This window comes from Podarcis liolepis (genome assembly GCF_965112155.1).
Source record: "Podarcis liolepis genome assembly, chromosome: 4".
Classification (NCBI taxonomy): Eukaryota; Metazoa; Chordata; class Lepidosauria; order Squamata; family Lacertidae; genus Podarcis; species Podarcis liolepis.
The window spans coordinates 28,266,427-28,279,624 of NC_139558.1; the positions used below are offsets into that span (position 1 = coordinate 28,266,427).

Here is a 13,198-nt window from a genome sequence, read left to right on the forward strand (position 1 = left end):
TTCTTCATAGTTGCAGCCACTGCCGTCATCGTTACTGAGCGGTCTCCATACAGATTGTGATTTACAGAGCTCTGTAAGCAGTAAAGGTCCTGTTATGTACTGAAGTTCTCACCCTAGGCCAGCAGGGGGATACTGTAGATAGTTTTCACTCAGGCCCACATATGCAAATAAGGGATTGAAAGTGACGTTCAGTGATTGGATAGTTACAGAAAATGGTTACTGTTGCGTTCTAGTGGAGCTCTATATAAGCAGGCTGGCTGAACCCTTCAGTTCAGTTCTGACCTGGCCTGTGAATAAACAAGAGCTGTCTGAAGAATCGCTGTGTCGTCTGATATGTTCACCCACAACTTAACTGGTCCCCGACCTGAAAAGCTTGCAGTCTAAATTTGAATGGGAGAGGAGAGACAAGGCTACAAAAGGATGATTACGAACAAGTGCAGTTGTTGTGTTTGCTCAGGTTTGGTTTTGTGGATCAGCCCTTACTTAGTACGAAGTTCCTTTTCATTGTTTCAGGCCTCTTTTGCTGTAGTCAAGCTAAACTCAGCCTAATGGGAATAGAAACATATTGTTCAACCTGGAATATATAGATTTAGCTTGCTTTATATCTCTCTTCCTCACTCCCCCTTTCTTAGACAGGTCCTAATTTTTATATTTCTGGAGCCATCAGGTTTGAACCTGGGAATATGCTGATTAGATGAAAACTGCAACAAGAAATGGCTTCTTTCCTACCAATTACCTTGCTATCAGTGCAGCTAGAAGTGTAGAATAAAAAAATTATTTATGTTCATGTGTGGGGTTCAGGAAATGCCCACGAATACTTTTCAGTGGACAAGACATCCAATTTTTATTATTTGCCTACCTAAGCCTTCTATATTTTTAATTATTTTACTGGCAAAGCAGATGAAAAACAAGTTTTTCTGTTTTTGTTAAGTTACAGATAGGTAGCCGTGTTGGTCTGCCATAGTCAAAATAAAAAAGTTCCTTCCAGTAGCACCTTAAAGACCAACTAAGTTAGTTCTTGGTATGAGCTTTCGTGTGCATGCACACTTCTTCAGATACATATCTTAGTTGGTCTTTAAGGTGCTACTGGAAGGAACTTTTTTATTTTGTTTTTGTTAAGTTACTACAGAGACCAACTTAAAGCCAGTATGACATAGACAGTGTTAGTATCTGTTGGTTTGAAGCCTAGAATATACTAAGATTCTAACAAAAAATTTAATTCTTTTTCAAACTTCACAAAATGAGACTGAGTTGTGAGCAATTCAAAGGTTTGCTGCATCTTGCCAGTTTAAATAAAAATGGAGTAAATTGCTGTGAAGCATGATTATATGTGCTTTAAAACAGACAGGTGAAGGGCACTAAAATACACTGTAGCTCCTCTGGACTGCAGCATCTGAACTCTTTAAATCAACGGAGAGAAAACTATTGAGTAAATAAATAAATAAAATATTGCATGACCAGTAAAGGCTTCTTAAGTCCAAACTTCTTTTTACTGCCATGTTTTCCAATATGATAGAAGCCTTTTAGTAAGTGCCCTAAATTTTTAATTTAAAGTTTGTCAATAATTATTTGTGATTGGTATATCAAAGATTACAGGAAAAGGCTGCTGATACAATCGAATCCCTGCAAAAAGCTGGCATTAAGGTTTGGGTTCTGACGGGAGACAAAATGGAGACTGCCGCAGCTGCCTGCTACGCCTGCAAACTATTCAGAAGAAATACTCAAATACTTGAGTTAACTACCAAGAAAATAGAGGAGCAGAGCTTGCACGATGTGTTGTTTGATTTAAGCAAGACTGTCCTAAGGCACAGCGGCAGTTTAACAAGGGACACCTTCTCAGGGTATGTATAAAGTACAAATTCAACCAAAGTCAAAATTTGCATCCTTTTTTTGGCATTGGTTCAGTGGCAGAATTGGAAACAGCTTTTAAAAAAACATATATAGATATACCATATTTTTCCATGTATAAGAGGCCCCCTATTTTGGGGGCCAGCTCCCTCGGCCAATAAAGCGAGATGAGCACCGCAACCCCAGAGTCGCCCACGACTGGACCTAATGGTCAGGGGTCCCTTTACCTTTTATCCTGTGCAACAAAATTGGAAATTGAAGGAATAGATTTCTTGTGAGAGTATCCTAGTGCGTAGAGGGAACAAAAACCTAGTGGTGGGGTTTCTACTCTCCACGGTGGTAATTGGAGGTAAAAACAAGATTGCTGTATCAAGTTAGTTACTTCAAATGGCAAGAAATCTATAAGATGGTATTCAACCAAATTATCCTGTCAGCGCAAGGAATGGGACTTTCTCCCCTCTCCTCCCTCCATGCCTCCCTCTTCTGTCCCCAAATCGTCTTTGGAGGGTTGGGCTAACAGAGAGAAGAGAATTAGGATGCACAAGGGGGGAGAAAAGATGAATAATGTTCCATTTCACACTGATAAATCCTTGAGCTGAAGGAACCGTAGCCTTAGCCCTATGTTACATGCAATCCAAAATACCCCGAGTGTGCTGCATTTCAGCATGTCTTTTGAAGCAGCTGCTGTATAAAACACGGTTGGTTAAACTACAAAACCAGCATTAATTTGTGTATTTTTGTCACTCAATAGGCTTTCAGCTGAAATGCAAGATTATGGTTTAATTATTGATGGAGCAGCATTATCATTAATAATGAAACCACGGGAAGATGGGAGCTCTGGTAACTACAGAGAGATCTTCCTTGAAATCTGTAGGAACTGCAGCGCAGTTCTATGCTGTCGCATGGCTCCTTTGCAAAAAGCACAGGTTTGTGTTTCGCGTCTTCAATTACATGACAAATGTATATTTATATAAATATTGAAAGTCTCCGTGTAATGTGTTGTGTTTAAATACCCACCTTCCAGTGATTGATAATGGAAGCAAAAAATGAAGGGGAAAAAAACAAGGAGAAATGAGTGAAAGAATTTCTGAAAGAAAGCAATTAGTTAATGGTACATTAAAATGGCACCCTGCTGTGCCACTGATTTATGTATGTTTCAAGCAGATTTCAGGGATTGACATGCTACTTGGAAAAGAGCTCATTTAACTAAGGAAAAGTGCTGTATTTTCAGCTGATGCTACATTGTGAGGCTACACATTAACCTCACATGGAAAGCTGTTATTTCTATTTCCTTGTGTTTTTGTGTTTAGGAAATAAGAATAGGTGTGTGTTGGAAATTCTTTTGATTAGGCCTTTATCAGTAGATAATTGGAATAACACTGGACAAAGATATAAGGATGGCAGAAAGAAAACAACTAGGCCCATCTTGGGTCCTGTTCAGCCGTTACTTTCCTGTAGAAAAGCGAAATCTGCCTCTTCTTCTTGCTGTGGAAAAGAAGTATTAAGTGAACTGGGTTATGTTGCCAGATGAAATATTTCCCTGACTGCCTAATCTTTTATCAGAAAGAATAGAGATTTTCTGCCATCTAGCTGTGGAGATTATCTGTTCAAATAAACATCATACAGTTATATCTTTGGTTGTTATTTTCTCTCCATGGTAAAGGAAGGGGAATTCTGAGTTTCCTTAGAAAGTAATGTGTGAACAGGCCCAAATGCCGGCCTGTCTGTTTCACTACTGCCTGGAAAATAGAAGATTCTGTGAAGTGAATGTCCTTTCTTCTTACTTGGTTCAGTTTCCACCACCGCCGAAATATCTAGCAAGTGGAACATTGAGCATAATGGTGCAGTTTAGAAACATGTATGTAACATTTGCACCTTTTTTCCCTTCCAGATTGTAAAATTAATTAAATGGTCAAAGGAGCATCCAATCACGTTAGCAATTGGTGATGGAGCAAATGATGTCAGTATGATCTTAGAAGCACACGTTGGCATTGGTAAGTGGATTGTTATGGTCAAGTTTAAAGTCATCCTTATCATAATGTAATATTGAGTCACTGGTTATTATGGTCCTAGTACTTTGTATCATTGCCATTGTTTCCTTCAATCTATTGTGGAGGAGTACATATTTTTCCCATCAGTAGTTAAGTCTCCATTTCACTCTTGGGTGGCAGATACTTTGTGAGCAGCAGAAACTTCCTAAACATTAGGAGCAAATGATTCTTCCTCAGTTTATGATGATGGAGAGAGAAGATACTGGCTTGCTCTGAACCTGCTAACCATAGTTTCCCAGTTCAAACGAAATCTAATGATAAGTATCACCAGTTCAGTTTCACTTCATCGTTTCACTTTTTGCCATTTTGTTTTTCCTTCCAGGCCTCATTGGGAAAGAAGGCCGCCAAGCTGCAAGAAACAGTGACTATGCAATACCCAAATTTAAACATTTGAAAAAAATGTTGCTTGTTCATGGGCATTTTTATTATGTCAGGATATCTGAACTTGTGCAATACTTCTTTTATAAGGTATATTGGGGCTTTTGTATTATGGTTGTTAACAGTTTAGACAGAGGCAGATTATTTTGAAACTTGTTGTCTTGGATTCCACTGTGTGACCATCGTCCTTCCAGACCTCCGTTCTTCCAGTTTAACTTTAGATTCCTCCTACTCTGCTTCCTAGATATGGGGAAAACCTGTTTTCCTAAAACCACTTACTTCCAGAATGTCCAGTAATGTAGTAAGTAAAAGAGCAAGTGGTTTGATGGCTGCAAACGTGAATCAGCTTCTAATTTCAGTTGACCAAGCTGAATGGAAGAATGATGGGTTTGTTTTTATGTTTACACTGATAGTCGGATCATATTAGTGATAACTTTCGCCAGTGTATGCTTACAACAACAGAGTCTCTTGTGTTGTAAATCTAAAATGCCAACCTCAGGTGTTTTATAACAACAGATCAGCACATTAGGCATATGTATTTTGTTTCCTTCGGGGAGTAGCTCATCTCAGCACTACAGTAAGCCAAATCCTGTTTATTTCACCTTTTTGTTGCTTTGACATACTAATCAATGCACCAATTCACTGGTAAAATAAGATAGCCAAATTCACCAATGACATCCAGAATCAGCACCCCATAGGGCATAATAAGTATTGCAAAGACATATAAATGTGGACCAATGTGAAGGATTTATTTCTGCCGTGGGAACAGGTTTACGTTCCACTTCTAGCACTGTGTTGAATAACCATTTGAACTAGCCTAAACTCTGCAGCAATGCACTGCTCTCATAACATCAAGGCTTAGCGCAACATTCGTCTGTAAATAATCTGATGAGTAAACTCAAATGTAGCAATAAAACTTATAAACTATTGAAATCTCTTAGTCTGAAGCTTATAGTCTACTACACAGGAAAAGAAAGAGTGGGGAGTAGCAGTATGTGTATGTGTTCCTGGTTCCGAGCCTGTTTATTTGTGTATCGGTGTCTCCACGTTTCCTCCATTGTGTCATTAATATGTACAAGCGTAGAGAGACAGCTATATAGCATTTCAGGAATTCATGCCATTGCAGCGTCACTACTTGGACCTGAAGTAATCTCAGGCCTCAGCCTAGAAAGCATGGTTCTGGGCAGTTTTCCCTTTGCCTGCCACTTTCCTCCGGAAAACCTGCTCTTTATAGGGATAAATCGGAGCAAACGTATTTCTGGAGAAACCCAGTTGATAAATTTGCTGTGATTCAGCGGTAAAGATATGGCAGGGCAAGGGGAAGTCTGGATGAGTTCTCGGTGACTGCAATTCATTTCTTCAACCATCCAATACTGCTTCTGCCTCCTCTTCATGAGGACTGCATTGTTTGCCTTCTTTTTTGTGCTTGCTTCTGTATCACCAACAGCCATTTCTGTGACTGTTGTCCAAGTCCTCCTCGCCTTCCTTTTCCAGACTGTATTTTATGTTCCCCAGACGTTACCTTTAGACATATATTTCCCTAGAACTCTTTTTGCTCTTATCTCCATTTCCAGGGTGTGGGCAAGAATGTACAAACAAAAATCAAAGCATCAATATGTTTTAATTGCTTGCCACTTTTAAAAAACAGCTTTTCTACACTGCCATAATCAATGTAGTCCTGAAGGAGTTGCCCTTTTATCGAGTTTTGTTTTTTCAAAAGCTAAATTCTCTGTTCAGTTGAACTTAAATATGTGTTTGAATTTGTGTAGCTGCCAGTTCATTTTTATACTATGATAATGTCATGCAACATATCTTGCTTTTGTCTTCCAGAATGTCTGTTTCATTTTTCCTCAGTTTTTATACCAGTTCTTCTGTGGGTTTTCACAGCAGGTATCTCAAAATACTTTTCCCCCTTTATCATTAAACCAAGTTAATATTTTGAAACATGTTCTTTATTGGTCCAGTAGAATTTTAAATGTATCTTGATCAATTTATCTTGCTTTGCATGATGTTGAATGAAAAAGTATAGCATTTTCTGGTTTATCGGAAGCACAGATAATGAGATATGCTCCCTGAAGCATGCAGATTTTAAGTAGAACCCACAGTTGCAGTTAGCTTACAATTCAGCATAAAAACACACACACAGCTGTCAGTAAGTGGCATGACCCTAAAATCTTTAAAATTCATTGCCCATGTGAGTAAGGTTATAAGCAGTGTTAGCTTAAAGAGCACCTGAGAGGGCAGGTCTTATTTCAACCAGCTGACCTCTATCTCTTGTGCGCTTTTATTTACCTTAGATGACAGACAGTGACCCATAATGACTCATCGTGTGATGTTTGACTTATAACAATTTCATGTTTTGAGGTTATCAAGTAACAAGACATATTTGTTGAACCTGTGAACTTGCCCTCAAGAGCTGACTTCATCCAGCCAAAGCTAACTTAAGCACTTCTACATCCCGTGGGATTCAATGGAAGAGGGAAGCAGGTTCTTAAACTTTCCCACTGGGAAATCAGTGTGGAACTAAGAACACTTACTATTGGTTGGATTGTGTCCTTCTGGACTATACAGTCTGCAGTGGCGGAGGAAGCCGCCTGGGGTGGCATGCCCAGGGGCGGGGCGCACTGCGGGGCCTCCATAGTCTGCCTGCCTCCTCGCACTCAGCCGCCCTACAGCTGGGGGTGGGAGGCAGCGGGCGGAGCGTTTGGGCAGCACGGAGGCTGCGCACGTCCAAGCCATTGTGTCTCTCCCAGGAAAGACGTGTGGCTTGGGCGCGCGGCAGGCCCCACGGTGAGTGCCACCTGGCATTTTGTCATCCCCCTCAGTGGTGACACCCGGGCCGGGCCGCATCCACCGCGCCCCCTTCCTCCGCCCCTGACAATGTGACCAGTGTCCTTTGCACAAAATTTGCTAATTAGATGTTTTATCACTCGACACACTGCTCTCTTTGAGGTGCTTCATCAGTTTTTCCCAAACTTGAGTCTTCAGCAGTGCCAGATTACCAAATAGGCAGAGTAGGCACTGGCCTATGCGACCAATGCCTTTTAGGGGCCTGCAACAATGGATCAAAATAATATTGATTTGATCTTGAAAGGTCAAAGCAAAAATGTATTAGGAGATAATTTGTGAGCCCCCCCCCCGCCCAGATTTCAACTGCATAGGGGCCTCCATGGGGTTTAATCCAGCACTGGTCTCCAGCTATTTCTGGACTGCAATTTCCATCATCCCTGGCCACTGGTCCTGCTAGCTAGGGATGATAGGAGTTGTATCCTGTTATTACATATTTTTACATGGCTGTTTATTTGTATATATTTTAAAATTTTACATATGGATGTTTTTTGATGGCCTATATTTGTAATGCCTAATAAAAGTTTGGCAAAGTAAGCGGTAAATATTCCAGAAACAGATGGACACCAACATTTAGGAAACCCAGTGTTACGTGAATAGAGGAGTGTGCAGTCACAGTGAATTTGGATAGCTGGGAAATACATACAGGACAGTGGACATGGCATTAAATAGGGTTACTTGCTTATTTCCCTACTTTAAATCTTTGCTATTACAGTATCGTAAAATTAAATTATAGCCGGTTAATATTATCTGTTTTTTTCCATCTGCAGCCTTTATATGATACTGCGTATCTTACCCTGTACAATATCAGCTTCACTTCACTTCCTATCCTGCTGTATAGTCTCATGGAGCAACATGTCAGTTCAGATACACTCAAGAGAGACCCTACACTGTACAGGTTAGAGTTCATAACATTCTTTGAATAGACAGTGGTGACCAGTTAGTGCCACTCTGCTCAACTTCCCTCTTCAGGGCATGGGGAAACAATGAGATGCTGAAGTAGGTCAGGGATGGGGGGGGAACCTTTTGCATTCCAAAGACTGCATTATCAGTCAGGCAAAAGAAGCTGTGGGGCAGCGGGGGTGGGGGGGGGAGAGGCTGGGGGGACTCCTGAGGACCAGGGAGAGATACAGTGGTACCTCAGGTTAAGAACTTAATTCATTCTGGAGGTCCGTTCTTAAAATTATTCTTAACCTGAGGTACCACTTTAGCTAATGGGGCCTCCTGTTGCCGCCGTGTCACCACTGCACGATTTCTGTTCTCATCCTGAAACAAAGTTCTTAACCCGAGGTAATATTTCTGGGTTAGCGGAGTCTGTAACCTGAAGCGTATGTAACCTGAAGTGTATGTAACCTGAAGCGTATGTAACCCGAGGTACCACTGTACCTTGAACAGGGCTTTTGCAGTGGGGTGTTTTGTAACCAGGAACATTTTCTTTGGTCTTTTAAGAAACAAGGGGAACGTACCATGTATTTTCAGTGAAATATTATCTTGGAATAGTAAAATAAACGTACCAACACCAAAATAACATTAATACAGTGGTACCTCAAGTCACAGACACTTCAGGTTACAGACGCTTCAGGTTACAGACTCCGCTAACCCAGAAATAGTACCTCAGGTTAAGAACTTTGCTTCAGGATGAGAACAGAAATCGCGCAGCAGCAGCGGGAGGCCCCATTAGCTAAAGTGGTGCTTCAGGTTAAGAACAGTTTCAGGTTAAGAACAGACCTCCAGAACGAATTAAGTTCTTAACCCGAGGTACCACTGTATATGTGAGCAGATTCACACATTGGTTTCTTTGTGACAAAGTGCATGAAGCAATTTTTTAAAATTTGCTGCCACCACTACCACTGAATGTAGTAAGTTGTGTTCCGAAGGTAACCGAGAAAGGCAGCAAGGATTCGATACCTGCATCTGTTCAACGGTCACAATAGCAACACCTTCCTGCATTTCCTCATTAAGGGGTTACTGTGTGAATCTGCTTTAAATGTCTTGTGGGAAAGCATTTCTACAAAGGGACTTTTTATGGAAGTTGCCAACTTGAGTGTATGTAAAAATTGTAGCAATACCATTATACAGCATATATAAGAGAAAATGTAAGTTAGTAGTTAATGTGTCAGATTAGGACCAGGAACACCTGGGTTCAAAAAACTGTTCAGCCACAAGGCTTACTAGGCTATCTAGGGCGTATATCACTGTCCGTTCTGCCCGGACACTGAGGTCCAGCACCGAGGGCCTTCTGGCGGTTCCCTCACTGCGAGAAGCCAAGTTACAGGGAACCGGGCAGAGGGCCTTCTCGGTAGTGGCGCCCTCCCTGTGGAACGCCCTCCCATCAGATGTCAAAGAGAACAACAACTACCAGACTTTTAGAAGACATCTGAAGGCAGCCCTGTTTAGGGAAGCTTTTAATGTTTGATGTATCACAGTATTTTAATATTCTTTTGGAAGCCGCCCAGAGTGGCTGGGGAAACCCAGCCAGATGGGCGGGGTATAAATAAATTATTATTATTATTATCATTATTATTATCATTATTATTATTATCATTATCATTATTATTATTATTATTATTATTATTATTATTATTTATTATCTCAGCCTAACTTTCCTCACAGGGTTGAACCCAACAAGATCACTAATGAGTAAATGACCTCAGTAACGTAACTGATGCATGTCTCCTCAGGTTCAATGCTAAATGTAAAAGTAGTGTGTTTTTTAAAAATGCCAACAACGTGAAGCTTATTTCAGTTTACAAAGACCAGCCTCTTGAAACGAAAGCAAATCTTCTGGAGACCTCTAGTGTTACGTTTTATTATTTAAAATGAGGTCAACGTTCGTGACAATATTGATTCTTCCCGTCTAAAAGGACTTGGGATTATAATTGGAGAGCTTTATGGTACCCCTAAGTATTGGACATCTGTTTAGGAATGCAGAGAGATTATTGACAGGTCACCTTTAAACACTAGAACATTCCTGTCCCTTAAGACAGCATTGTGCAGTTTCACATTTCTCTATTTCAACATGTCAGAATTAATAACTTTGTCGTTATTCAGGGACGTTGCCAAGAATGCTCACCTGCGCTGGCGTGTATTCATTTACTGGACATTCTTGGGAGTATTTGATGCTGCAGTTTTTTTCTTTGGTGCCTATTTCCTGTTTGACAGCTCAACTGTGACCAGCAATGGACAGGTGAGTATCTAGTCTGATTAAAGCTGCTCTGCTAACATCAAGAAATGATGTGTCAGTAATCTTAAGTGTTGCTTATGCCTTTCCCCCCTTTCACTAAGTAGGATCCATTATTTCATAACCTAGCTCCCATTAAAATGGTTATTTAGAAACAGGAAAGTTTTGTGGTTCTTATGGGGTGTTTTACAGGGAATGGTAAAATCTGATTCTGAATGTCAAGAATTGTAGTAAGTTGTTATGGTACCATTAAGGAGAAAAAAGTTTCTTTTATGAACCATTATATTATTAATGTGGTTCATTTTGCCATTGATGCATATTTTATATTTTGGAATTGTTTGATTTGTTCATAACTTCCATTTTAAGAAATGTGCATTCAGATATCATAGTAATAAACACCATGGTTAATTTGAAAAGAACAACATCCATCCATTCAAAGCATTTCTATTTGTACTTGTTAAGTGATGTTAGATATAATTTTAAGGTCCTTCTGCTTTTTATTTGCATGTTGACATTTATGTGGTCTATTTGTGTCTTGCTTTTTTTCCTTTTTTGCTACTTGCTTCTCTTCCTATCCTCAGCTAATGACAGCCAACACCCACATGGTAAGACTACTGTAGTTTTGTCATGATGTGAGTTTTCCTTTTTTCCCTATCCAACTTCAGTACAGATCAGATATTTCTGTTTAAAACCCAAAGTTTAAAATTTCTGTTTATTCCCTTCCTCCTGTGCTGAAATCATAATAAAGCAGCTTTTAATTTGCATTTTAAAAGTAAAGCACTTTAGGCTACAGGTTTTTAATATATACATATCTTGCTTCTTATAAGTGTGTCCCTGCTTTTCTAGTTACTTTCTCTTCCTGTGCAGCTAATTCTTTATGTCTATTTAATTTTACACAAATTATATTAATGGATTTCTGGGTGGGCTTTTTAAAAAGTTTGGTGTTCAGAAATAAGCAAACAAATGTACTGTTTATCTGAAGTCAGCTTCGGAAAATAAATCACGGGAATGAGGTAGGTAGCAAGAAGAATATCAAAGAAGAGGAGAGGCGATGGGAAGGCAGGTATCTGAGTCTTATTCCAGCTCATTCGAACTTCTACAAATTAGGGTAGACATGATTTAGTGCAGGGGTGGTGAACTGGCAGTCTGTGGACCAATTCTGGCCCGTGGGATGTCCCATGCAGCTTTTAGGTGATGGGAATCCCCTCTCCATGTGCTGCAGCCCCACACCCTCAAAGCACAGCTCCTTGTACTGCAATTAGGCTTGAAAACAAGCTCCTATTGGTTGGGAAAGGACCACAGCACAGTGATAGAGTATCTACACGCTGCAAAGAAAGTCCAACCCCTGGAATTTCCAGGTCGGGATGGCAATGTCTCCTCTTATCCTTCTTTTTTCCAGGCTGCCCCATCTCCTCTTAGCTTCCTTGCGAGATGGGCTGACTTCCATATGCACCTGAAATAACTCTCTATTCTTGTTTACCTGAATGTAAAGGCAGGGAGGCCAAAGACATAACCTTGGTTTGCTACATAGTCATTGCAGAATATATTCTTCATTGCATATATTTTTTCTTGCTATAATTGTCATGGGCACAGATTGTTACAGCTGCAGAGTCATCCTCATGCTACAAGCTCTCGTGAGGCAAGGTCATGCTAGATTATAAATAATTGGCAACCACAGGGGAGCTTAGTTTGTTTGTGGTGATGCAGGAAAAAGCAGTTCAAGACTTAAGATGTTTGCATACTCTTTACGGATGCTTACCTATTTAAATAATTATAAAAGGGTTATCAGCTAATATGCTTCTCTTTAGGAAACATAGGAATACAGAATATTTTCTCATAGTAGCACACCTAGGCTACGAAAGGAGTGGGGTCAGTAATAAGTTCAAGACCCATCAGTATTCTTACATTTCAAAGCCTAAATAAGTTTTCAGCTGACCGCTGATAGTTTCAGGTGGCTGTGAGTCCTAATATTATAATAAAAGCAATAAAAGGCAAATAACAAAGGAATTGTTATCTTTAAGTTGTTGTTTTTTCAAGTTTCTCCAAGTTTTTCCAAGTAACTAAATATGTTAACTAGAAAGTCAAATTTTAATCTTTGTTTACCATTATAATGGATAGTATTATATTAACTGACAACAGTTTGGAGCCGTAACTTATAAATAATAATACATATAATGTGATGGAACAATTTACAATGGTTAATTAAATAACTGAACGGTTTATCTGCAAGATTCAGGATCATCTTTATACTTCTTCCATCAGCACTTAATAATATGACTTTTTTCCCAACAGTGAAGGTCATGGAAAGAAGTAATAAGCTTCAGCTTCTAGGCAGTCAGTTAATTTTCATGTCAATCAATATGAATTACATATAATTCATTTTCCTAAATGGAGTGAATGGCAACTAGCTGGCGAATGTCTGTTTGTGGAATAATTTATCCCAAATGTGTAGAACTTTCAGCCATCAAGAATATTGTTACAGACTATAAAAAGACTGGACTCTCCCTACCTTGGTTCTACCCTAGCAAATATGTGTTCTTACTGATTTCCTGTTCTTCCAACTATCTTGGATATCCTGGGTTTACCTGTGTGCCTTCCATGTAGCCATCTAAAGTGCTCAGGTCTTTTCTCAATCAAAAGGAGAACAGGGTAGTCAGGAGATACCTTGGATATAATTGCGTATGGCTATGGCTATGGCTATGTGCTTCAGGATATTACAAGTAGGTCCTAGTGATAATAATGCACTGTTGTTGTTACTGGCTGTTGTTGTTTATTTAACTTAAGTAAATAAAAGAAAACACGGCACAGTACATTAGCACATCTCAGGTTTTCAAAGCTCTTTCTATATGCTACAGCAACCCTTTAAGGCTGGACAGTATGATTGTCCCTGTGT

At 39.7% G+C, this 13,198-nt stretch overlaps 1 protein-coding gene across 5 annotated transcripts in view; it reads left to right on the forward strand.

The window, feature by feature from the left end:
• The window catches only part of ATP11A (ATPase phospholipid transporting 11A), a 107,108-nt gene that overhangs the window by 76,770 nt on the left and 17,140 nt on the right, over positions 1-13,198 (forward strand). For 3 of the 5 annotated variants that reach the window (XM_083501124.1, XM_083501122.1, XM_083501120.1), the window contains exons 19-25: positions 1,590-1,841; positions 2,600-2,774; positions 3,740-3,842; positions 4,222-4,367; positions 6,108-6,167; positions 7,895-8,022; positions 10,176-10,311. In XM_083501124.1, the coding sequence (XP_083357250.1) occupies positions 1,590-1,841; positions 2,600-2,774; positions 3,740-3,842; positions 4,222-4,367; positions 6,108-6,167; positions 7,895-8,022; positions 10,176-10,311 (1,000 nt within the window). The remainder of the gene's footprint in view (positions 1-1,589; positions 1,842-2,599; positions 2,775-3,739; positions 3,843-4,221; positions 4,368-6,107; positions 6,168-7,894; positions 8,023-10,175; positions 10,312-13,198) is intronic. The other 2 variants (XM_083501123.1, XM_083501121.1) reach the window with 1 other exon arrangement.